At 41.4% G+C, this 27,542-nt stretch overlaps 1 protein-coding gene across 2 annotated transcripts in view; it reads left to right on the plus strand.

Moving 5' to 3' along the window:
* The first annotated feature begins 6,743 nt into the window (after positions 1-6,743).
* Positions 6,744-27,542, plus strand: part of IL18RAP (interleukin 18 receptor accessory protein) — a 31,421-nt gene continuing 10,622 nt past the window's right edge. The window contains exons 1-10 of one of the 2 annotated variants that reach the window (XM_065580931.1): positions 6,744-6,909; positions 8,834-9,000; positions 13,864-14,046; positions 17,805-18,075; positions 18,336-18,510; positions 20,175-20,349; positions 21,144-21,212; positions 21,497-21,620; positions 25,748-25,902; positions 26,322-26,459. In XM_065580931.1, coding sequence (XP_065437003.1) covers positions 13,965-14,046; positions 17,805-18,075; positions 18,336-18,510; positions 20,175-20,349; positions 21,144-21,212; positions 21,497-21,620; positions 25,748-25,902; positions 26,322-26,459 — 1,189 coding nt within the window. In that variant the 5' untranslated portion in view covers positions 6,744-6,909; positions 8,834-9,000; positions 13,864-13,964. Of the gene's footprint in view, positions 6,910-6,997; positions 9,001-13,863; positions 14,047-17,804; positions 18,076-18,335; positions 18,511-20,174; positions 20,350-21,143; positions 21,213-21,496; positions 21,621-25,747; positions 25,903-26,321; positions 26,460-27,542 lie in introns of those variants that run through there. The other variant, XM_065580932.1, reaches the window with a different exon arrangement.

Below are 27,542 nucleotides of genomic sequence, written 5' to 3' on the forward strand. Positions count from 1 at the left end.
ATCCCTCATTTATTAATGACAGTACTTTCTCACTAGTCTTTTCCATTCCCCCTTGATACCTTTGTAAAAGCCCTTCTTGTTTTTCCTACCACCAGACCTCTCAGATAGCAGAAATGGAAGCTGAAGTGTGGCTGTAGTGCAAGGGGCTACATTTTGAAGTTACAATTACTTTTGGTGAAAGGGAATATTCTGCTTGTCGTCTGTCAAAATTAAGTGAAAATAAGATCTGCACTTCTTATGGATGGAATCTGTTCAAAATAAAGCTTATTGTAATCACCTGGGACTTTTTGAATTTTGAATTATTTTTAAAAGTTTTAAATATGAATACATGATGTAATTCCTGATCATGTTCATAATAACTTAATGTTAGCAGCATGCCAGAAGATATGGCATATGTTTTGGTGTTGTATAGTTATTTCCCTTTCTTTCCCTGTTATACTGAACTTATTAAGTAAATGACTGTTGCTTGCTATGAAATACATATATGATTTAGATCCAATGTTTGTGTCTCTTCTACAGCTATATAAGTAGTTACCTTTCAATGTACAATGCCTGTTTTATTCTTTATTATAGCACCATACATTCATGTAACACTTTATAAACGTAGGGTCAAAATTCCTCTTGGCTTTAGTGATGGCAACATTGGTGTCTGTAGGGTAACATCCATTTCCTGCACCAAAGAGATTACAGTATAGCAGAGATTGAAAAAGAAGGAAAGTTGAAAGATGAAATCTGATAATAAGAAAATTGAATTTGATGCACCAAAACAGAGAAGCCAGGGATGGGATCCAGGAGAGGAATGATGGGGTCAGAGCATTTGGGAGCAGCATTTTGAACAGCCTGGAAGGGATATAGGTGGGAAGCTGGAGCTGAGAAAGATACCAAGGAAAGATTAGACTAAAATGTGGACAAGGAATTTATCAGTGGGCAAAGTGATCAATTGGTGGATCTGGGTTATTTAAAGGATTTAGAGAGTTGGTGTCGGGGAGAAGAAGTGAGAAAATTCAGAGATGAACCTGAAGTTGTTAGCCTGCGTCATGGGAAGGGTAATGAAACTGGCAATGGTGATACAGAAGGAAGTGGTGTAGACAGATTAGAGAGAAGGATGGGATGTTTACTTTTGGAGAGAATGACTTTCAGATGCCATTGAGTCATCTGAGAGGTGACGTCTATAAAACAATTGGAGATGTGAGAACAGGTAGCAGGTGGAGGTCCAGAGATGGGAGAGAGATTTGAAAGTAATTGACATAGAAGTGGTAGCTGAATCAGCACAATCCTCTGCTGTTGGCTGTTTTTCAACCAGCTTGTAGAGTGGTCACAATGTTTGGAAAATTTGAAATTGAAATGAAAAATTTTCAACATTTTTTACAAAAATGTACCTGCATGTATTGACCAGCCCTAAAATTCAGTATCTTTATACATGGCACCCCCTCAGAGCCATGGCAAGCATAGGAGTGGAGCAGTGTGTCACTAGCATTCTGATGACTACAAACAACAGCTGCAAGATACTGAGCTGCAAGAGTTCAAAACTAGAAATTCCAGTTGTGACAAACCTAGCACAGCTGCCTGTGGGTCAGCCAGGGGAGCTGCTTCTTCAGCTTGACTGAAAGTGGCTGCAGATAGACCATGAGGGTCCTATGTTTGCATATCAGCTTCAATATAGGTTAGATGCATGGATGAAGTCTTCAACTAGGGAATTCCACTGGTTGCTCTGGTGTCTGGCCTCTAGTGGGAAGAGAATATAAGCACCATTCAAAATGTTACTGCCATATTAATTAATGAAAAAGGATTCCCACCATAGCACAGAATATAATAGACTCATGGCTCAGCGTATTCTGTAATTCTCAAGTCCACTGACATGCTTAAAACTTTGTGTCACTCTTGTGGAGGAGACTTTGGCAGGTCTGTGGCAAAATGTCAAAAGATGGTTATAACAAGGTTCACTTTACTATACATTGCAAGACAACTCTGTGCTTCAGCTGCATCGAGGGACTACCATGCTGTGGGAGGCTGGCACAAAACAGTACTTGCCACCCTGTAGCTGGGGCTTAAGACTTTTAAAAACTGAGTGTCCCCACCCACAGACTTTCTATCTGTACATTACTATATCTAGGTACTTATGTGGCACTGATGGCCTTTTATGTCAGTGCTTACGACGCATGGAGCAAAGATGACTGGGAAATTCCCTAACTCCGTGGCAGATTGTACTTTGCTGCAGCAAATTAGAACAATCTGCACTGAATAAAGTCCCTTCTACTATCATACAAAGTAGCAAAGGGCGTTTAGTTCACTGGGCTAAATTCCGCTCTGTTATATGCATGTAACCTCCCTGACTTCACAGTCTGCTAGGTGTGACTTTTCCTCTCAACCTCCTCAAGTTCTGGTACCTACTACTAGAGCAGCACTAGCAGCTCTGACTCATGCTAGGAAACAGACTTAAGGGTTGGAAAATTCTTTACCTACTCTGTGAGAGTGTGGCATTAACCAGAACCCAGGATGGGAGTGATGTGCAACTACATCACCCCAGTGGGGCCTCACAAACCTATGGAGGCACAATCCCTCCCAGCGCTCTAGGCACTGCTTGGTAAGTGTGCACTCTTTTCCCCTCGCCTTGGTCAACTTCATAAGCCAATGTGGGGCAGAGGTGGTGGAGCCACGGGCCCATCTTTTGCCCTGTTATTCATACAGGAAGCAATCACTGTGCTTTCCTGAGCAGAGGGACTGTAATTACCTTTGGCCATTGCACTAGGTATGCAAGATGTGGTGGGCAGAAGGGGAGAGAGGGGAAGACTCCTTGAACTCGCCTTTTTCCTTCCTCCTGTGTACTTGCTTTAGAGATACAGCTAATCTGATCCTATAAAATAGAGATGGGAGGAGACAGTGGTTTTAGTATCCAGCTTACTTTTAAAACATGGATAGAAGCTAAGGCTCGGGTTTGGATTTGACATTATTGAAATCTGATAAGATTTTGAGGTAAAATGATGGAAATCTCATTAGATCAGCTGATCTTGTGATAAGCTTTGATCCAGAACCTTACGAGACCTGTCCTCCCAAGACTTCCACTGTGTCTGAACTGGTACCATAAAAAAACAGGCCCTTTCCAGCTGGGGCTGGATTTCTGATTAGGCATAGTAGGCATGTGCCTAAGGGTGCCAGTGTTCTAGGGGTGCCTAAAAGTTAAAAATCGATTAAAAGTTTCATTGTTTATGGAAAACATGAAGGTCGGCTGTAGGCATGGGGGGCACTGAAGATGCTGTGCCTAGGGGCACCTAAGGTGTAAATCCGGCCCTGTTTCCAGCCTTAGATCTGTTCTAGAATCAAACCTCTAGGGCCTGGTGCAGCTCAAATGTGACCTTCATGTCTGATATTCAAAGGGGTCAGGGTTTGAATTTTGGACTGTTCCTTCTATACATTTGAATGTAACAGATATGTTATTTGGAGATTATTACACTTACTGTCTAAAAGTGTGTAGTAAGTATTATGGTGTGTGGAGGGGGGGGGAAGGGGGAGATATCCACTGCATGCGATGGTATCAGCCATGGCTTGACTGCTCTTGTCCATGTTGTGCTCCGTGAGTTCCTCAGGAATTCATGCCCCAAGAGGGGAGTGAGACATGGCTATGCTCTTAGATGGTGTTTGTTGACCTGACCTGTGTGTCGGCTGGTAAAGAGGAAGGTTTGGGGAGTCGTCGCAGAGAAGCGTTTCAATGTACACTTTTCTGACAAGTGTGAATGACCATAAAATAAAGGAATGAAAGAGCCCAGAGCTAGAACCAAGTGCTAGAGAGGAAGAATGGCCTTGTGGTCAAGGTGCTAGCTTCAGGCTAACAATACCTGGCTTCAGTTCCTGTTCAGAGTTCTGTTGTGAGCTAGGGCAAGTCACTTGAATTTTCCATGCCTCAGTTCTCCATTTGTTAAAGGAGGATAACTATTGCCTTCCTTTCCCCCAACCTACGTCTGTCATGTCTTTTTAGATTGCAAGCACATTGGGCAGGGACTGTCTCTTCTTACTATTTGTATGTACAGTGCCTAGCACAATGGGGCTCTGATCTTGGTGGGAGGGGCAGCTATGTTTTTCTTGAATATAAAAAATAATAATCGGATCCTTTTGACATATTATGGCTGTCCTTATGTTGAAAGGACTAATTTTCACTTGTTGGGGTTTGAGCATCAGTAGTTTGCAGTGAACCATTTGTTGAGAGGTTCTAGACATATCACTTTTACAAGCTTTGAGAATCAGTACAGGTGAGGATCAGTAAGGATCCGTGTAACGTGCTGAAAGGGGATTGCTTTGAATAATTGGAAAGCTCTACTTTTAAAGGAGTAATTTTTTTAATTTAATAAAACTAAAGAGGCAGCAATCAACCTCCTCTTGCCTACAGCATAAACCTTTTCACAGATGCCAGGCATATTGTACATGAGAACTAAGAATAATAAAAAAAAAAAGTAAAATAACAAAACAAAATGGCCCCACCATCTTTGACTGTCTGAGGGCTCAGTTCCACAAGGTGCAGCAGACCTCCTGTGAAGTGCTGCGCACCCTCTAACCCTCATTGCCTGCAATGGATGCTGAGGACACCTTGCAGGATTGAGCCCTAATCTTGGCCATTGGCCATGGGAATGTGTGTGTGTAAATCTATGGCAATACTGGACTGACTTCTGTAACCCTCTTAGAGCAAAAAGTCCACATTTTACTCTCATGATGGCAAGATCCTGAGCAAAATGTGCATCCAACCGTCAGGGAAGCCATTGCGGCAGCAAGAAAGAGGTGCATATGTAAAGAGAAGGACCAAGCCCTAATGTTTTTGCTAGATGTGTTCACACAACTGGACCTCTGGACCCATATGGAGCCACACTGAAGCCAATGAGGTTGTATGAAGGGTGTTCAGGGTCAGGCCTATGTGCTATCACTATGCCTTACTGGGAGGGAGAGAACAGGCCAGAGCAGGATGTGGTAGCCCAGGATTTATGGCACAGAGAATATGACACAAGAAATATGGCATATATTGCTAAATTGAGGAGTGAGTGTCAGGCTGTCTGGAGTGGCTCGTGAAACGTGGGTGCCAACCTCAGGGCAGACTATGAAGAAGGCGGGCACAAACCCCAAACTGGCTGTGAGTTCTATACTTAGATTTCACCAACCAAGTATCAAATATGAATGCCTCAAGCACTACAACAGTCACAGACAGTCTATCTTGCCACCCAGGAAAGCCTGCCTTTGTGATTAGATGGTCCCTTAAATGCAAAATACAATATTCACATTACTCCCAGCACTGGCGCTGACTTTTATTTTTCCCCATGGGTGCTCCACCCCACTCTGCTCCGAGGTCCTTCTCCTCCCTGAGGCTCACCCTCGCTCCACCTCTTCCCGCCCCTACTCTGCTTCCTCCCCCGGAGGCCCTGCCCTCCCCTTGGCTCATCCCGCTCCCACTCCACCTCCTCCCCCGAGCGCCTCCCGCCAGCCGCCGAATAGCAGATCGGCAGCTGATTGGTGGCCCTGCCAAACAGCTGTGGCTGGTGGGTGCTGAGCACCTCCTATTTTTTTCCTGTTGGTGTTTGAACCCCGGAGCACCCACGGAGTTGGCGCCAAAGGACCAGTCATTTACCCCAGGTCAATTGTACTTTAGATCTCTCACCAAAGACAATGCTTGTAGCCCATCCTGTAATAAACTAACTAAAGATTTATTAACTAGGAAAGAATTATTTACAAGGCTAAAGCAGATAAACATGCACACACAAATGAGTTAGTCTTAGGTTTCAAAAGTAATAGAAGCTGCTGTGATATGCAAGCTCTATATGTTCTTTAGGACTAACCCAAGCTAAGCAGCTTGGGGACTCCTTGCTTAAGGTTAGAAATATTGCCCACTCCAAATTCCAAGCAGCACAGTGATACGGTTCCTTCTGGTCAGGGATTTTTATTCTCTTCCCCCAGAGTTCAAACGGTAACGGGACGAGTGTTTGTGCACTTCCCTTCTTCGTGGGTGTGGGGGGAGCAATCAACAAAGTGGCTTGACAAGTGATGTGCCAAATAGTTCAGCCCATGTCTATGGGCTTTTTTTGTTGGTCACGAAATGACACCTCTTGTGGTAAACTAGTATTTCACACTTGTTAATGCTTCTCGCCTGCCTGGGCGGGGTGTGTGTGTCCAGTTTAATAGCAAACACTTTTAAAAAGACAAAACAAACACTAAAATATTGGTTTAATATTCTGTATCACTTATAACATGGGATACAGATATTATAAATGAGATTAATGCATGTAGTAACTCACAAGCATTTCATAAAGTCCAAACACTAAATGCTTTCTCGTAAACTTGTCACCTATTTTAACACATAAGTGAGCCACGCTGGTTTCCAGTTATTCATTTGTCAATGTTCATTGAAGCATAGGGGCCTTGGCATGAGCTGGCGCTTGATCTGCCAGTGTCACAATGGAATCCAGCAGTTTGAAGAGAGCACTGGTTAAAAAAATGTACCTATTTTGCTGACGGCTATGCTTTATCATATGAGCCGGCTGATCTTCTATATATTTAAGAGATTTGGTACTTTATAAACAGATAATTTTATAAAGTAAATTTTATGAAACATTATCAGCATTTTGGCAAACCTCACCCCCCAAAAAACTTTGTTTGTTCTTCCTGCTGTGAAATGAAACAAAATAGCCCATAAGCTTTTTGTGTGGTTAACGATAGATTTTAAAGAAATGACAGGCTGTTGTCTTTCATCAAAAGGTTACACAATTTTTGTTCTGTTTTTACAAGAAAACTAGCCGGAAATTGAGTTTGAACATTTTACAACTAAGTTGAGAAAGGAAGGGATGATGACTTTGAGGTAAAGGAAATTCCTGTAAAGGAAACAAATTCACAGCTAGAACTAACCACAACTTTTATCATGTATGGCAGGATGTGCAGGTAAGATTTTTAGATATTACTTCTTTCAAGTAAGATTTAACTGCTATTTCCAAACACTGTCTTCCCTCCTGCTTCTGTCTATTTTATTGGCTGGTTGGTTTTATTTTAATTATATATATATTGTAATATTATCTTTCAGTGCTTATGCAACCAGGGCAGTATGTATATTTTAGTAAGTTGTTTTGCAAGATTGTCTAGTTTTTGCTTCTTTCACGGACATATCTGGCTTTTCTCTTCTCTATATTGCTACCGTCAATCACCTTCTTGCGCTTCACATCCGATTCTGCTCTCCTTTACATTGATGTGCATCAGGAGTGACTCTGTTGAAGTCAGTGGCACTGCACTGATGTGAAGCTGCTGTAAATGAGTGAGATCAGACAATAAACTCTCAGTTGTTAGCATGCTGTTCTGCACTAGATCTTCACAGGCTTTCCGGACACTGAATTTCTCATGAACTGGATGGTCATTTCTTTGGATCAAAGATGCTTTATAAATAAGCAATCTGTAGTGTATATAGGCTTGCTATTATTCTGCAAGAAACCTTGAGGATCTGAAATACTGGTAGGGTAATACTGTTCATTCACTTTTCACCTTCATTCCTTTACCACAGGAAATTAAGATAAGATTGCAATAATTATTTTGTATCTGAAAAGCTCTCCACAAATTGAATCGGTATCCTAGCTGGTAAGAAAGTTAGTTTTCTTCCCAGCGAACTGTAGGAGGAAATTTTCCCCCTTAAAGTGAATATTCACTACATATCCAGAGAACACTAGCTCTGCATAAAAAGGATGGATTGATAAAAAGAGGTTGCTTACTTTGTCCTCTGCACTCAGATCCCCACTATGAGACCGTGTGCACTGCCACGCAGGGACAGAACCCACTTCAAAATAGTTAGCCATTAGGGGAATGCATACAAGCCTTCTGCTCCCGTACCCTAGAACCTAGACTAGAAAAGCCCCACCTTCCTAATTGCCCCTCAGTTCCTCTCTATCTCTGGCATCTCCTTTAAACCACCCGAGTAGCTGGATCACAGAGGCAATGCATTCAGAGAACAAGGGTGACTTTGGTAAGTATGCTCTTTTTCTCCTCCATTGAGCTGAAGACTCTGGCTTTGAGAGACTAGGTAGCAATGATAATCCTCAGGAGTACTAATTGAGAAGTGATTTAAATACTGCCTAAATGGACTGTTCTTTCTGAGCTGTGCTCCAGTAGTAAAAATGTAATATTTTGTAAAGGTATGAATCAAAGTGCAAGTAAGAACCTCCACATGCCCCGTGAAAACCAAGAGTCAATCCCCTGTATTCCCTGGTTACTATTTTCAAACCATACTAACACAAATCCCCAGTATAGAGAGGACTGGATTCTGTTTTCACTCAGGCTGGTGGAAAAAGAGGAACCAGAGGCATAGTTTCGGGGAGGGGGGGGGGAGAAGGAAAGGACTTGTGTACTCTGGATTCTAGAATACTAAAACAGAGGGGAATGCAGCCCAATTTCTGACCGCTTTCAAATGCAATCCATCATTGTAAGGCAGGGCATGAAGTCTCTGAAGGGGGCTCTCCAGAGGCACTGTTATAAAGGAGATGAAATTAATACATTTAGAGCTGGTTGAAAAATGTAAGTATATTTCATGAAAATTTTCATCAGAAATGTCTTTTTTTTTTTGGCTGAAGAATTTAAAAATACACATTTTTTCAACCAACTGTAAGTACAGTCCACCAAGTTATCTCCATTAATGCCAAAAATTCAGCATTGCTTCATGCTTCTCTCCAAATTCTCATCCAAGTGATGGGATTATTCTTCCATAGGAGGTTTCACCTGCAAGCAATCTGTATTGCCAGGCAATAGACAAGATAATGTATTAAGTTGTTTTAATCATGAATGGTCTATGAGTTTCTTCATTAATTTAGATGCTTATGCTTCTCAGTCTAGTTATATACCCATTATCCTTGGAAAGCTGTATCTAGCCAGATGTGGCAAAAGCAGAATTAGCCTTTGGGCCTCACGAAGACTTTGGTGATGGGCTCCTGTGATCTGGGGGAGCTGGCCAAGTGAAGAAGAATCTCAGCTTTTATTTATTTATTTTTAATAAAGGTAAGTCTCTGGCTCTTTCCCTTGTGAAGATAGCCTCAAATTAGAAATCAATGCAAACCAATAGGTAGTGGTGAAAGGAACAAATGGCTGGGCTGTACTTCAGCAGCAGGAGACTTCACAGTCTCTTCCTGACACACATCCCAAAGTTAACTGATTAATATTGTGTATCTCAAAGAATCATCTTGCTTACCCTTCCCCACGCTCCTCAAACCAGCCTCCGGTCAAGTGGTGTGATTGTGGTGAAAATGCGTCTGTTTTCTTTGCAGTGTGGAGGCTTTGCTTAGCTGACTCCCAGGCCCACCCCAAAAATGCTAAATCTGGCTTTGGACAAAAGTGTTAGAGAGCGTATGATTTCTCCCTCGCGGCCTCCTCAGCAGGTCAGCGGGAGAGACTTTCCTCCCCGTAAGAAGGGGGCTGGATGTTGGCTGTCAGGAGGAGGAACCTGGTGGAAGGAATGAGTCTCATTTGGTTACTGGAAATTTGTTGTGGGTGCATGTGTGTGTGTGATGGTTAAGATATACATCAAAAGAGTGTCCTGGTTATGATTTTACCCAAAATACAGAAAAAGTACCATTGACTTAGAAATGACAAATACAGTATGGGATGTCGTCACATGACGCTTTGACCTAACCATTGTCCAAATGCTCTTCTGCTGCACTTTCCGCCACTGGGATGGCTGTCTTCAGCCCTGCCTCCTGATTCAGCCTATCCCAAGACCCCCGGAATGGCAGCTTCATGATTTTAAAATCCATGAGAAATGGACAGGATGATCAGGAGCCAATTTAGTAACAAAACAGAGGAGGGAAATGAGAACCATATTTGTCAGGAATAAAGACAAACAGAAGGCCTTGTTCAGTTTCTGGCATGTGACTGCAGTGCACCTCTCTGTGTAGAATAGTTTCAGAGTAGCAGCCGTGTTAGTCTGTATCCGCAAAAAGAAGAACAGGAGGACTTGTGGCACCTTAGAGACTAACAAATTTATTAGAGCATAAGCTTTCGTGGACTACAGCCCACTTCTTCGGATGCATATAGAATGGAACATATATTGAGGAGATATATATACACACACAGACAGAGAGCATAAACAGGTGGGAGTTGTCTTACCACCTCTGAGAGGCCAATTAATTAAGAGAAAACAAACTTTTGAAGTGATAATCAAGCTAGCTCAGTACAGACAGTTAGATAACAAGTGTGAGAATACTTACAAGGCGAGATAGATTCAATGTTTGTAATGGCTCAACCATTCCCAGTCTTTATTCAAACCGGAGTTGATTGTGTCTAGTTTGCATATCAATTCTAGCTCAGCAGTTTCTCGTTGGAGTCTGTTTTTGAAGTTTTTCTGTTGTAATATAGCCACCCGCAGGTCTGTCACTGAATGACCAGACAGGTTAAAGTGTTCTCCCACTGGTTTTTGAGTATTTTGATTCCTGATGTCAGATTTGTGTCCATTAATTCTTTTGCGTAGAGACTGTCCGGTTTGGCCAATGTACATGGCAGAGGGGCATTGCTGGCACATGATGGCATATATCACATTGGTAGATGTGCAGGTGAACGAGCCCCTGATGGTATGGCTGATGTGATTAGGTCCTATGATGATGTCACTGGAATAGATATGTGGACAGAGTTGGCATCGGGGTTTGTTACAAGGATAGGTTCCTGGGTTAGTGGTTTTGTTCAGTGATGTGTGGTTGCTGGTGAGTATTTGCTTTAGGTTCGGGGGTTGTCTGTAAGCGAGGACATATAATCTTATATTATTAGATTGTCCTCGCTTACAGACAACCCCCGAACCTAAAGCAAATACTCACCAGCAACCACACATCACTGAACAAAACCACTAACCCAGGAACCTATCCTTGTAACAAACCCCGATGCCAACTCTGTCCACATATCTATTCCAGTGACATCATCATAGGACCTAATCACATCAGCCATACCATCAGGGGCTCGTTCACCTGCACATCTACCAATGTGATATATGCCATCATGTGCCAGCAATGCCCCTCTGCCATGTACATTGGCCAAACCGGACAGTCTCTACGCAAAAGAATTAATGGACACAAATCTGACATCAGGAATCAAAATACTCAAAAACCAGTGGGAGAACACTTTAACCTGTCTGGTCATTCAGTGACAGACCTGCGGGTGGCTATATTACAACAGAAAAACTTCAAAAACAGACTCCAACGAGAAACTGCTGAGCTAGAATTGATATGCAAACTAGACACAATCAACTCCGGTTTGAATAAAGACTGGGAATGGTTGAGCCATTACAAACATTGAATCTATCTCGCCTTGTAAGTATTCTCACACTTGTTATCTAACTGTCTGTACTGAGCTAGCTTGATTATCACTTCAAAAGTTTGTTTTCTCTTAATTAATTGGCCTCTCAGAGGTGGTAAGACAACTCCCACCTGTTTATGCTCTCTGTCTGTGTGTGTATATATATCTCCTCAATATATGTTCCATTCTATATGCATCCGAAGAAGTGGGCTGTAGTCCACGAAAGCTTATGCTCTAATAAATTTGTTAGTCTCTAAGGTGCCACAAGTCCTCCTGTTCTTCTTTCTGTGTAGAATAGTTGCCCCAAAGGCTGCAAAATGGGAGTGTGTTCATTAATGCCTGTGATGTAAAATAAACTGGGTGAAGTACCTCTCTGCTTGTGTGAGTGGGACCTGATTTGCATAATGTGCCCACAGCTCAAAAAACTCACCCAGGGATTTTTCTTCAGTGTGAGTCAGAGCCTGATACACAGCTTTGCAAGTGCGGTGTCACTCAGTGGGCTGATGAAGGGGGTCAAAAACAGTTTATATAGCCAAAGTTCACCCAGTTCAAGAGTAGCTAATGCAGTGTTTGATCAGAAGCTGAATAGCTCAATTCAAGCCTTGTATGATGCCTAGATACTGCAGAAGTAGACACCGTATACATGCTAAAAATTTTATTAATTATTATGCTGAATGTCACACTGAAGAACTGGCTTGCCTGCTAGAATTATAGCCGCAACCATGGTGGGGTTATTGGGTATATTGCCAACTTGCTTTGAGAACATGTTTGGGTTTTTTTACATTATATCTGCAATGGCTATTGGAAACTCTGTTCCTGCTGCAAATCTGTGCTTCTTTGTTGGTGCAGATAACTCATACTGCTTGGAAGGCTGTGCTAGACCAGAGTTAGCCTAGAAAGGAGGCTACATTAATTTACAAACCAAAAGGTCATTTTATCAGTCATCTAAATCATTTGATTAGATGGAAGCAAAACAGTCACCTGGGACATATAAGTGAGATAGGAATTTAATTTGCACATTGGTGCAATTCTAGGAAAACTGTGATCTAAATCCTCTTAGGAGAGGCTGGGTAAGAGGTGGGACTGAATGAAAACAGAGTGTGGCTTATGCATATAGGGGAGCTGCTCTCATATAGCAGTGATGAAAGCAGTTGTAACACAAGGATCACAGCCTAGGTTGCTGTAAACTGACATAACTCAAATGACTTCAATGGAGCTACAATGATTTACACCCAGTTGAAGATCTGACCCACAAGTGTCTAATTAGTGCTTAATACACCCTTTTTTTCGGGGGGGGGGGGGAAGACTATCAGGCTAACTGCATGCACAAATGCTTTTGAAAATATGACTCTACATCTATCACTCCCTATACAACTTGTTTAATTAAAGTTTGCAGTATGTGTATATGGTCTACCATGGATCTGCACAAAATGCTCTGCATGACCAAAACGTGGCACATATCAATTTTCTAAAAGACACGATCACTTGGCGGGAAATGCTGTTTACCATTTTTATTAGGGCTTTCAAGCAATTAAAAAATTAATCACAATTAATCACACAATTAATTGTGCTATTAAACAGTATTAGAATACCATTTCTTTAAATATTTTGGATGTTTATTACATTTTCAAATATATTGACTTCAATTACAGCACTAGAATACAAAATGTACAGTGCTCACTTTATATTTATTTTTGATTACAAACATTTGCACTGTAAAAAACAAAACAAAAGAAATGGTATTTTTTCAATTCACCTCATACAAGTACTGTAGTGCAATCTCTTTATCATGAAAGTTGAACTTACAAATATAGAATTATGTACAAAAAAAAACTGCATTCAAAAATAAAAGAGTGTAAAACTTTAGAGCCTACAAATCCCTCAGTCCTACTTCTTGTTCAGCCAATCGCTCAGACAAACATGTTTGTTTACATTTGTGGGAGATAATGCTGCCCGCTTCTTGTTTATGTCACCTGAAAGTGAGAACAGGCATTGGCATGGCAATGTTGTAGCTGGCGTTGCAAGATATTTACGTGTCAGATGTGCTAAAGATTCATATGTCCCTTCATGCTTTTGACCATAATTCCAGAGGACATGCGTCCATGACTGCGTGCATCTGTAGATGCTAAAGTTTTACATTGTTTTGTTTTTGAGTGCAGTTATGTAACCCCCCCAAAAATCTACATTTGTAAGTTGCAGTTTCACGATAAAGAGATTGCACTACGTACTTGTATGAGGTGAATTGAAAAATACTATTTCTTTTATCATTTTTGCAGTGCAGATATTTGTAATAAAAATAATATTATAAAGTGAGCACTGTATGTTTTGTATTCTGTGTTGTAATTGAACTCAATATATTTGAAAATGTAGAAAAACATCCAAAGATATTTAATAAATTTCAATTGGTATTCTATTGTTTAACAGTGCGATTAAAACTGTGATTAATCACAATTAATTTTTTTAATTGTCAACCCTAATTTTTATGCTGCAGTTTTGTGCACCGGGTGAAATAGCTTAGCACTTCTCACTCCAGTGTAGTGTAGACTATCATTCAAAACAAATGGCTATTTTCCTCTTTTGCAGCAAAGAAGATGATGCTAACAGAGAACATCTCTGATCATCTATTTCATAGTACTTCACAGGCCAACTAAGAACACATTTTTCCAGAGTGAATCAAAGTTCGAATGGAAAAAATGTTTACTTTTTGCTGGATTTTACTACTACTGTTTATCAAAGGAGCAGAGGTTAGAGAGTTTAATCTGACAGGTAAGAGATTGTTTCATGTCTTACTGGAAATGTTTAAAAAATATTTGTATTGGCTGGTTAATATCAATATATATCCTATCATCATTTTATGAGTTTTCACTGATTCTGTGTAAGATTTTTTATGAATTATAATTTGTATGCATTTTTTTTGTTAAGCACCGATGATGTGCTTGGAACTGTATAAAATACAAAATCCGTAGTCCCAGAGTTAGCACTGAAAGGAGATGGACATTTTCAATATAATGGAAAAATAAAAACTGGAATTTTGAGAGCATAATGGAACAAATTCATTGCTGCTGTAACGCCACTGAATAATACATCAGGAATAGATGGCTTTCTCTCCATAGATTTTCCCTCTTTCTTAATCTCATCACCAAAACTCCTTTCATTACTTTGTTTTGCCCTGCCCTATATTTTATTGGTCCTCATGGTGCTATGTATTAGTGGAATTTCACAGAGCTCTAATTAATTTCAGTTGGGAAAGTTGCAAGGTGCTTGCTGTGAGTCCTTTGACATCTTCATCCAAGCTAAAACATTGCTTCATACAAAAATAGAGCACTACAATTGGAGCTTTTTGGGACTTTTCTGTCAGAAAATCATCCTGATGGAAAATGCCCTTTGCATAAAATCAAAAATTTCCATGGGAAAATGTCTGCTTGGAAGGCTCTTGTCAATTTCACTTTCTGCCAGCAGGGAGAAAATGAAATTGAGAAGAGCTTGGAATTTTTGTCCTGTGAAAAATTTCAAGGTTTTCACTTTTTGTCAGGAATCATGACTAATTTTTTCTGAAAACTTGAAAATTTCCCCTCTGGCTGGAAATTCTGTTCTCCAATCAGCTGTAACTGCAATAGCCCATTACCCAGAGTGATTCAATACCAGAATTAGCTGAAAAAGAATATAAAATAATCAATACATTGTGTGGAGATAATGTGTCCCTCTGATATGGTAGAACAAAGAGACAAAGGAAAATGTGTGGATGTGGATTGTTGAGAGCAGTTGGATATAGAAGGCTGCCATTGACACATGCAGTCTAAAGACAATGGCAAGGTATCAAATAAGTATACAGATAACATAATGATAATACTTTGCATGTATTCAGCACTTCTCACAATAGGATATGAAGATGTTTCAAAGCACTGTTTTATTAGCATTGCTGCGACATAGGTGAATATTATTATATCCATTTTGCAAATGAGAAAACTGAGATATAGAGAGACAAACAACTTGCCCAAGATCATATAGTTAACTCAGTAGTAGAGTTTGGATGAAACTCTTTTTCTTTAAGCTAACACTCCACCCACATCTCCTGGATGCCTCCTATGTGGAGTGAAATTTAGTTAATGTAAATTAACTCTTATATTAAACCCATAAAAATAAGGATGCTTGGAGATAAGTCTATAGTTTAATCATAGATTCATAGATTCTAGGACTGGAAGGGACCTCGAGAGGTCATCGAGTCCAGTCCCCTGCCCGCATGGCAGGACCAAATACTGTCTAGACCATCCCTGATAGACATTTATCTAACCTACTCTTAAATATCTCCAGAGATGGAGATTCCACAACCTCCCTAGGCAATTTATTCATGACAATCTGTCTACAGCAGAGGATAGCACCACCCCGTCGAAGACCTGGACTTTGGAATACTTTGTATTTATTACTGTACATAGGCAAAATCAAAACAGCTGCAACATATTAGTTTGTGTTTAAAGACATGTAGCCGGATCCTCAGCTAGTGTAATCAGCATTGTCATCAGTGGAGCTATGCCAATTTACACAAACTGAAAGTTTTTGGTCCTCAGAGCCCAGTCCAACTACTATTAAAATCAATGGAAAGTCTATTTGTATCAGTGGGAGCTGAATCAGACCTATAAATCCCAAACACTCGTTAATTTTATACTTAGTTATTACTGTTATTGGGCTAAATTTTCAAAAGTGACTAGTATAGTTGTAGCTGTGCTGGTCCCTGGATATTAGAGAGACAAGGCGGGTGAGGTAATATCTTTTATTGGACCAGCTTTTGTTGGCAGAAGATACAAGCTTTTGAGATACACAGAGCTCTTCTTTGTGTCTGGGTGGTTCTCAGAGCCCAGGTTCCTGCCTGATCAGGGACATCTACACTGATATTTTTAGCCATGTAGCAAACCCCATGAGCCCAAGTCAACAGACCAAGCTCGGAGACTCATTGCTATGGGTTGGGTTTTTTTTCAGTGTAGACATAAGCTAAGAGACAATGTCTGAACTATTAGCTGGGACGATGCTACTTCCAGGCTCCATCCAAAATTATAAGACTTGTTCTGCAAAGACTAGAAACCAAAAGATCTTAAGGACATTGAACAGTTAAAAAGTCACTCTCTAGAGAGGGGGAAGGCAGTTGCCAAGAGGAAGACACAGAGACCGATTCTGCTGGAGAAACTGAAGAAGCAAAATCTTCCTGCTCCACTCCCACATGGGACTTAAAGTAAGGTAGACATGTGTAACCTTGATATATTGGGTGCCCAGGAAGAGGATGAGGCAAAGGTAAGACAGGGTAAGGTAAGAAGTGGTGCAGGGAGACAGCAAGGGGTCTGTATAGTCAGGCCTTGACTGCTTGTTTAAGGGTCCCTGGAAAGGGAGAAGCTGGGTTCCCCTATCAGTCCACTGAGGAAGATGGAGCAGAAATGCCCCTGAGACGGGTAAGGTAAGGACTACTGAAACTCCCTGATACCAGGGGCAAGGACTGGTGGGTTCAGAGTTGGTCTGAGGATCCAACGTGAAACTGAAGGACTATCAGTTGTTGGACTACTGGTTTTACTCCAGAAGGGGTGGACCTATATGTGACCAGCCAGAATGCTGAGTTGCAAGAAAAAGCAAACCACTGCACGACTTGTTAGTCTATATCCGCAAAAAGAACAGGAGTACTTGTGGCACCTTAGAGACTAACAAATTTATTAGAGCATAAGCTTTCGTGGACTACAGCCCACTTCTTCGGATGCATATAGAGTGGAATAAATATTGAGGCGATATATATACACACATACAGAGAGCATGAACAGGTGGGCGTTGTCCTACCAACTCTGAGAGGCCAATTAAGTAAGAGAAAAAAAACTTTTGAAGTGATAATCAAAATAGCCCAGTACAGACAGTTTGACAAGAAGTGTGAGAATACTTACAAGGGGAGATAGATTCAATGTTTGTAATGGCTCAGCCATTCCCAGTCCTTATTCAATCCTGAGTTGATTGTATCTAGCTTGCATATCAATTCGAGCTCAGCAGTCTCTCATTGGAGTCTGTTTTTGAAGTTTTTCTGTACTGACCGCTACACTTACCTACATGCCTCCAGATTCCATCCAGGATACACCACACGATCCATTGTCTACAGCCAAGCTCTAAGATATCTCCTCAATATTTATTCCACTCTATATGCATCCGAAGAAGTGGGCTGTAGTCCACAAAAGCTTATGCTCTAATAAATTTGTTAGTCTCTAAGGTGCCACAAGTACTCCTGTTCTTCTCACTGCATGACTGGCATAGCTGTCACAGGAGGTGCTAAAGGAGGAGAGCCTGCTATACCACACTTAACCAGCGGAGTGGGGGGTGGGGGGAGGGGGTGCATCTGCCGGCGAGTCACATGCTTACAGGCCCTTTAAGGAACCTCCTAAAATATACCCCAAATCACCAATCATGTTAAAAATCTTGGCCATTCCCCCCCCCTAAATATAATGAAATCTCTGCTATATTCATGTCAGATTGCACTGATATGTTTGTTGCCTGTCTTTCAGAGTGTCTTTATAAAGGACCTGAAAGGATTTATCATGCAATTACTGATGAGGAGTTTATCTTGGAATGTGTTTTGCCATCCCAACACCATACCCACATGTACAACAACTCATTTCTCTATAAAAGTAAAGTGCTGTGGTTCTGGCAACAAAAAGATGGAGAACCAGTGAAGATTATCAGCAATGAAAGCACTAACCCCATTCAGGAAGGGAATGCACTTTGGTTTAGACCGATAGGGATTAATGCTTCTGGAGTATATATCTGTATGATAAGGTATGTCAGTGTGTCAAAAAGCCTTCCTTGATGTACACTTTCACTGATAGCTGAAATTCATAGAATCATGCAAATAAAGGGCTGGAAGGTCAAGAGATCATCTACACTCTGCACTAAGACATGATTAAGTATACCTAGACTATCCCTGATAGAAGTTTGTCTAACCTGCCTTAAAAACCTCCATGCCACTAAACTCTTCCTTTCGTCTGATATGTTTGATTGTTTTCACTTGACCTTGGTTTCTTTTCTTTGCTGTACAGGGAAGAAATCCCATGTCTCTCAAACATCATAAAGGTTCAAGCGAAGAACAATGCAAATTGTTCGGATAATGGCAGAAATGAGCTGTCTCTTCTCATTCAAACGGGACATTCAATTTCTTGTCCTGGGATACACTGTTACAATCATTTACGAAGGTCACCAGTGACATGGTACAAGGTAACAGTCACTCTGTTCCAATTCTGTGCGAAATAAAATCAATGCTGTTACAATTTTAGGCTAAATTCTGCACACTTACACATTTGCCCACAACTTTTACTGAAGCAAATGCAAATTGTGCACAACTCCCTGAGGGGGAATATTTTAGAGGTTTTTAATTAGAGCTGAGATGGAAATGGATTTTCTATTTTGTGGGAAACTTCATGATTTGGAGAAAAAAAATTGTTCCAAAATGGAACAAAACCAAAGAATTCTAAGCTTCCCATGAAACAAAATAAATTAAAACAAAAATTTCTGCTGGATCAAAACATTTTGTTTCAATAAAATTGAAGCATTCCATTCTGATTTTAACCCTTTAAAACTTTAAAAAAACCATTTTTATAAATTAAAATATGTAAAGATTTCATTTTCAAAAGTTATTTCAAAATGAAACATCAAAATGTTCCATTTTTAAAATGTAAAAATGCTTCGTTTATTTTCTAAATGAAATTTCATCAAAATTGGCGTTTTTCTAAAAGTTTCTTTAGAGATGAAAATGGCATTTTATTGAAAAATGATTTGGTGAAAAATTTCTGACAAGCTTTACTTATAATGGCCATAAAATTGGCTCCAAGCTAAAATTTGGCAGACAAGAAAGGGATGTTCTTTCTTTTTCACACAGTTTAAAAACATGGATCAGTTCTGTATAAGGTTAAAAAAGGTCAATAAATGGAAATTACTATTCTGAGATTTCTTGGCATTCAGATAATACCAAGTATGAAGTCTAGTCAATTTCCTAAATAGACTTACCTGCTATACAGGAATAACTCTTGATATATTGTACCTAACTATGCATTTATACCATCTAGTGTTACAGCACTAACTATATGTTCAACCAAGACTAGAACCATTTCTGTAGCCAAAGTGACTTTTGAATTTCCTGTAAAAGATGTACAACTTCTATGGCAAATTTTCTTTCCTGGTTTCTTTCTTTCTTTGAATTTCCTTACTCTGTTCATTTAAGACCTGATCCAAAACCCTTTGAAGTCAATGAGAGTCCTTCCATTTACTCTAATGGGCATTGGATTGGCATTTATTGAAAATCTTTAATCATTCTAGAGGATGTGTGTATATTTAAGACGTTAAGAATGTCTTGAATTTTCAAAAGCATTCAGTATTGCTCTGTGCTCATAGTGAAAGCAATAGCAGTACTGCCAACCTCAAGCATTCAAAATTCATAAGTCAGACCTCAAGAAATCATGAGATTTATTTAAAAATCATAATGTATGAAAAGAAAAAAACAATTTTCCTTTTATTTGGCTTCTGGTTTCTAAGTTTTCAGGTCCCACTTCATTCATATTTGCAGAATTTTCACCGCAGTCATGAGTGTTAGCAATTTGCTTTTTTTAAAAATATGAAAGCTAAGATTCTCATGTACTCAGCTGCCTTCAGAAGCTAGGGCTTGCAAAGCAAACAAACATACACAACCCTGCCATCCCCACCCCCAACTCCAAATCTTATGAGACTCATGGTATAACAGACACCGCTATTGACTTCAATGGGAACAGAGTTAGGTCTGCATTCAGCGCTCTTGACAATTCCACTCTAAGATTTTAAAAGAGAATTTAATTAGTAGCAAAGAAAACCCCCCATCTAACTGCTTCATTTTCCTTTCTTTTTGTTAGAATGGAATTCGAGTAATGTTTCAGGAGATTAGACAAAGTCTAAAACTTACTGATGATAAAATCGTCTTGCATCATATCTATAAGCAAGATGCTGGTATTTATGTATGTGATTACATTGTATGTGACAACAGCATCCAGTGGACAATGAGACGAGTAGTTAGAGTAAAAATCATTGGTAAGTAACATATGAACTCAGAATAATAAAATATCTGTAGTAACAACTTATTTTCGATAGTAAATTAGTGTCTCTTTCCTCCCCAGCACTGTTTTTCTTTGTGCTCACATTCTGAAAATCTTGTCCTCTCTCACGTTGACAATGCTGTCCTCTCCTGGTTCTATTCCCTCTTCTCCGGCTGTTTCTTCAGAAACCTTTAGTGGGTCTCCTTCTCCCTCCGCAATGCAGTGAACCCTTGGCCTGATAACCTGAGGCCTCACTTACAAAATGACTATATGTTAAGAATGTTCAGACAGGCCATCGGGCTAAACATCATTAAAGTCCTCATCCCAAGTCCATTAAAGTCAATAGAGAGATTGCCATTGACTTCAGTGGGCTTTGGGTGGAATGTTAAATGTTCAGTAATAACATATAATAGACTGTCTGTAACCTAGAATAATTAATAACCTTATCAGAGCTGATTCCATTTTGAGTTTACCATAGCCTAAGACACTATACAGGGCCGGCTCCAGGCACCAGCTTGTCAAGCAGGTGCTTGGGGCGGCTGCTCCGGAGAGGGGCGGCATGCCCAGGTATTCGGCGGCAATTCGGCGGACGGTACCTCACTCCGCCTGGGAGCGAAGGACCTCCCGCCGAATTGCCGCCACAGATCACGATCGCGGCTTTTTTTTGTTTGTTTGTTTTGGCTGCTTGGGGCTGCCAAAACCCTGGAGCCGGCCCTGACACTATAGCAACCTTTTCAATACACATAATATAGTCTTATCAGTTATTTTATTTTTTATTTTGTATTGCAGCACGAAACACTGCCCACACCCCAAACATCTTGTCTCCCAGTGGCGTGAAGACCCTTGAAGTAGAAGTTGGTAAGTGGGAATTTTTTGCGGTTCTTTTTCTGGCCTGGAAGGACATTACAATTTAATGGAGTATTGACATTTTACTGGATGAAAGAAACCAGTTTAAAGACATGTATGGATCTTAGGTCCAATGTTTTGTATGGATTAGGTCAAAAACTGAGACAGTGTATGCCTTTGTTGGCATCAAAGGGGAAAAAATGCATCTCAACCCAGCAACCACTTTCCCATATTAATTAGGAGAAAGATTTTCCAGTGACTTTTGTAAACAGTGTTTCTCTGTTTCCTTTTCACAGGAAAACCTCTTACAATTGAATGCAAAGTATTTTTTGGCTTTGAAAGGGATTTTTTGCCCATGATAACTTGGTACAGAGACAACAAAGAAAGTAAAAGTGAGCCACTTTTGCAGAAGCCAACACGGTAAGGGGAAAAACCAACCAAACAGAAAAACCCTGCTACAAATGTTGGTTACAAATGTCGAGTCTTCAATATCTACTTTAATGTACTATCTTCTTACCTGGAGTCACTGGAAGATCACTAACAGAGTATCAGATAATGTAAGAAAAGTCCACTGAGGATTTTTAGACAAACATATTACATACTAATGTGTGTGACACACACATGTTCTTTCTAATATATATAATACACGTTAACACACTACTATGTATGTGTGAATATATGTATGTGTATATATAATTACATACAAAAAAGTATGTTAAAAGAACATTATGGTTCTACAGTGAAGCACTGAAAATTTAGCAAGTACCAGGGGTTAGGTTGCTCATGCAATTCTAATTCCACCCCCTTTTGCATATGTATTAATATACAAAAATACAGTCTTTAATTAAATGCTCACATACTATTTCGTCCACAGAACTCTGCCTTGCTCAGTGCACAGAATAGATCAGGGGTAGACAACCTATGGCACGCGTGCCAAAGGCGGCATGCGAGCTGATTTTCAGTGACACTCACACTGCCCGGGTCCTGGCCAAAGGTCCGGGGGCCTCTGCATTTTAATTTAATTTTAAATGAAACTTCTTAAACATTTTAAAAACCTTATTTACTTTACATACAACAATAGTTTAGTTATATATTATAGACTTATAGAAAGAGCCCTTCTAAAAACGTTAAAAAGTATTACTGGCACACAAAACCTTAAATTAGAGTGAATAAATGAAGACTCGGCACACCACTTCTGAAAGGTTGCCGACCCCTGGAATAGATGATGCTCAATTAATGAGAAGCTGTTCAATAATTTGATTCTCTTCATACTGAGGTGGCCCTAGGCCTTGTTTACTGCACATTATGCAAATCCAAGGCCGGTGCAACCCATTAGGCGACCTAGGCAGTCGCCTAGGGCACTAGCATTTGGGGGGCGGCATTTTGGGTCCTTCGGCGGTGGCTGGATCTTTGGCCTCCCTGGTCGTCTTCGGCATTTAGGTAGAGGGAGCTGGGGCAGGGGGCACAAGGAGGGCCACCTGCAGCAAGTAAGGGGGGGGGCAGCACGCAGGGGAACCACAGCTCCCCGCCCCAGCTCTCCTCTGCTCCGCCTCCTCCCCTGAGCACGCCGCCCCGCTCTGCTTCTCTCCCTCCCAGGCTTGCGGCACCAAACAGCTGATTGGCGCCACAAGCCTGGGAGACGGGAGAAGTGGAGTGGTGACGGTATGCTCGGGGAGGAGGCGGAGCAGAGGTGAGCTGGGGCGGGGAGCTGCCGCATGGCTCCCGGGGCCAGGGGGAGCTGCTGCAGGGGTGGGTGCGCCTCAGGGCGGTGGGGGGGGAGCTGCTGCGGTGGGGCGCCTTAGGGCGGAGAGCTGCTACAGGGCTCGGGGGGGAGGGCTCAAGGTGGAAGTTTCGCCTAGGGCGCGAAACATCCTTGCACCCTCCCTGTGCAAACTCTGCTCTAAAGAAAAAATGATCAATCTCTTTCTGGGCTTTTCTATAGCTCCCATCTTTAGAGAGTCACAAGCAATGTATTTGTCTTCACAGCCCCTAGTATTATCCTCATTTTACAAATGGGAATTGAGGCACAGAGAAGTTAAGCTCAAAAGTGTCCACTAATTTTGGCTGCCCAATTTGAGACACTCACAACTTGATTTTTCAGATTACTTAGCATTATATAGCACTGTATATGTTCAAATAATATATAGCTTTACATAAAGCTTTATATGTAGGCACAGCTCCCATTGACTTCAGTTGCAGCTCCCAATGCAAATCCGGCACGCAGAAAATGAGAGAGACACAATTAGTGACCACCTGTGAAAAGTTTGGTTTGAGCGACTTGCCCTGCATCACACAGGAACTCTGTGACAGATGCAGGGACGAATCCAATTCCTCATGGCAGCATTCAACTATCTTGACCATCAGACCCTCCTTTCTCTTCTTGCAATCCCCTGCTTCAGTCACTACATACCTTTGAATTCTGCAACAAATGAAGCAGGGGTCCTACAGACACCGGTCTCCTTTACTACACAACCTTGGTTAATCCACAGAGCAAGTCCATCCTGAGCACTGAATGAGACAGGGGTCATGTGGAAAAAATAGTATGTGATCATGCCATTAAAGACTGTATCATAATCCATATTCACAGGGGGACTGAATTAAGATTGCGCGGGAGACCTTAATTTGGGTATTAACTTTTGAATGCTTGGCTTTTCAACCTTAATGTTCTTTTAACATTTGTGTGTGTGTCTGTGTGCATGTGGGTGCATGCATGTAAGCACCCTGGTGGGCCGGGCCAGTTTGTTTACCTGCCGCGTCGGCAGGTTCGGTCGATTGTGGCTCCCACTGGCCGCAGTTCACTGCTCCAGGCCAATGGGGGCTGCTGGAAGCTGCGGCCAGCACATCCCTTGGCCCGCGCTGCTTCCCACAGCCCCCATAGGTCTGGAGCAGCAAACCATGGCCAGTGGGAGCTGCGATTGGCTGAACCTGTGGATGTGGTAGGTAAACAAACCTACTTGTCTAAATTACCCGCTGGATCGACAGGCCGCAATTGATCCAGCAGGGGTCAATTTATCGTGTCCAGTCTAGACACGATAAATCGACCACCAAGCGCTCTCCCATCAACTCCGGTTCTCCATGAGGGCGAGTGGCGCAGGCGGAGTCGACAGGAGAGCGTCAGCCGTCGACATACTGCAGTGAAGACACCACGGTAAGTAGATCTAAGTACATCGACTTCAGCTACGTTATTCATGTAGCTGAAGTTGCATAACTTAGATCGATTTCCTTGCCGCCCCCTCCCCCCCCCCCCAGTGTAGACCAGGCCTTACTATGAGATCAGAACCAAATTGAACTTTCATACAAGGACATCATTTTTCTTTTGCGACATTGTCATGGATCCACAGGATTGGTGCTATGCCCCCAGCTTTGGAACAGTCTCTAGGAGAAACCCCTTCAGTATTCCAGACCCCCTATGGGTCCCACTCTGTCTCCTTGTTAGCCATGTGGCTTCACTGCTTCCTTAGACTGACTTATGGGCTTTCGGTGCTCCTGCTTCACACCATGAGCTCCATTCAGCAAGTCCAACTGAGACAGACTCCTGATGGAGAGTTGTACACTCTTCGGGGATTAATGCACCTCACCAAGCATTTGCAGTGATACCAAGAAGTGTTGTCAAAACAGTTGGGTTTATTAGTTAACTGGAATGCAGCATAGGAAGTCCTTAGGGTAGTATAGAGAACGGAAAATTAAAGCATAGTTCATTCTGGTTAGCCCAGAGCCCAGCCAAGCTGTAATGAACGTCTTGGTTTAAGCTCTGTCTGACCTCTTTCATCTCACTCCTGGGAAGAGCCCTGAATACTTCCAGCAGCCACTTCTAATTCCCCCACTTCACACTTCTCCTGTCCTTTGTTCTCTGCTGCGGAATGTTGCTCAAACTCCCTGCTGAGAGGTGGGGAAATCCAAATCTCTCTGGGTCGATGGTTGCTAGGTGTCTATGTCTGAGCAATTGGATTTGCCATTGTCTTTTCAAATGTTCCACTGCTATGGGGACCAAGCCTCAGGGCTGGTCTACATTATGGGGGGGGGAGAAAGGAGGGGGAATCGATCTAAGTTACGCAACTTCAGCTCTGTGAATAACGTAGCTGAAGTCGACATACTTAGATCTACTTACTGTGGTGCCTTCACTGCGGTGTGTCGTCGATTCCCCTTGCGCTTCTCGTTGAGGTGGAGTACCGGAGTTGACACTAGAGTGATTGGTGGTTGATTATCGCATCTATACTAGATACGAAAAATCAACCCCTGCTGGATCGATCGCTGCCTGTTGATCCGGCCGGTAGTGTAGACAAGCCTTCAGACTGCTAAGCCATACCCAGACCCACATCTCTTAGCCTGCCCTGAGAGCAAACAATCCTTTTCCACCCACTGGGTAACAATGGAGCATAGAGGGGAAAATAAGGCAAAAACAGGATGCCTAAAAATACTCCTACTTCTTCACAGACATCACAAGTGAATGACAAGAATGTTAATATCTCTTTATTTGTAAAATCATGGGCTTTTGTGACTTATGTGAATGAATAGTAGATGGATGATAGGCGTGTTTTTTTGTTTAGGATTCGTGTAAAAGAACTTGAAGGCAAATCATTTGTTCATGTGGCCACACTCAGGGAAGTTACTGAAAGGGACCTGAACAGCAACTTCATCTGCTTTGCTCAGAATTCTGTGGGGAACTCGACAGGAGTGCTCAAGCTAAAAAGGAAGGAAAGAGGTAAATCCAGAAGTTGTCTGGCTATTTCTCATAATGAGATATGTTTTGATCACTGTCACTAATATGCTTGTGGTCATCACTGCCCTCTACTTTTCAATAAGTTAGAGGGGTTCCTTGAAACTGAACGGAAAAGGTTTTGTTTGAAAACTGCTAGAATTGCTCTGTGTTCCAGAACAGATCTGCTTTTTACACTGTCAACAAGACACTATCTATTCTCTTGAATTCCCATGCTAGGCCTGAGTCACAATGTTCAGAATTGGACTTAGATCCAGTTCCAAACTTCCTTAAAGTTTGGGAGGCAGGCAGGAGTGAATCTTGTCCGTCAGTTTAGTCCCCATTCCTGGTATTAGCATTTCTTGTAAATGTCAGTATTATTATGGAAACACTGAATTTTAACAGCAATAATTTTGTTTTAACAGCACTTTTCAAATTCATATTATATGGTGCGATTGCAGTTCTAGTTGGACTCCTGGTGGGCAGTGCTTTTGTTTACCAGCATTGGATCGAAATAGTGCTGATGTATAGAAATTACTTGGCCAAGGACGAAACTATAGGGGGTAAGAAAAATAGAACCATGATAGACTGTTATTTTACTTTAAGTTTTCTATTGTCATTTGCAATATCTGTTAACCATTTACTTTAATGTCTTCAATCACATTAGGGCCTAATCCAAAGGCTTCTTAAGCCAATAGTTGACTTTTCACTGACTTCAGTGGTCTTTGATTCAGGATCTTAGAGAAGCCGGAACACATGGGGCAGTACATATTTACTGACTGAAGTCTTTTAATGAGCAATTTACAATAGCAGTAATTTAGCCAGGGAATAGCAGAGTAGGAGACAGAGGTTAGGAAAAACCACGTAGACCAGGGATCCAAGAAGTTCCCACAACAATTTCTCCCTTAATCTGTGGTAAAATCTGTAGACTAGAGGTGCATGTGCTTGCAGAGAGATGGGTGAGGAAATGGAGACATATAATCATTTATTTTCCTATTTAATCAACATGATTTCTCATAAACATAACCAAGGAGGGAGACAACGTCACTTGGCAAATCAACTTATAAGGGCACTTATTGGAAATATTTATATATTTTCTTCCTAAAAAAATACATGTTGATCATAGTGATCAACTTCTATTCATGAATAGTGCAATAACACCATAGCTCTCTACCAGGTTGGGGTTCCCAGGTGCTAAGCTCTGTAAAAATGTATAGGAAATGGCAGTTTCCCTACCCCAAAGTGCTTACAAATCTAATGTGAGGTGCAGCGGGTGGAGGAGTCTGGTGGTTTCTACCTGTAAGACTTTTCTGAAACACACCTGGCCCTTGATGCAAGCTGCTATATTTAAAAAGAAATTGCTCTTCAGAAAGTGTATTGGTGAGCCCAGAGATAAGTCACGTCTGGCCAGGGTGATTTGGGAAATCACCTAATCCCCCATTTAGTTTGGTGACAAAGTTTTCATGAGGGCTCTGGAAAGTCCCCTGGAGGTTTCTCTAGATGATCCCTGGGATAAAGAGGTGTTAAGCCAGATCATTCCTGGAGAGGTAAAGCAGCATCAACTCTTTGTCTTGTCCACTTAGACTGTAAGCTCTTTGGCCCAGAGACTGTTTGTAGCATGTAGCATGTTGTAGTACGTCTACACT

The sequence above is a fragment of the Chrysemys picta genome, chromosome 1 (genome assembly GCF_011386835.1).
Source record: "Chrysemys picta bellii isolate R12L10 chromosome 1, ASM1138683v2, whole genome shotgun sequence".
NCBI classification, from domain to species: Eukaryota; Metazoa; Chordata; order Testudines; family Emydidae; genus Chrysemys; species Chrysemys picta.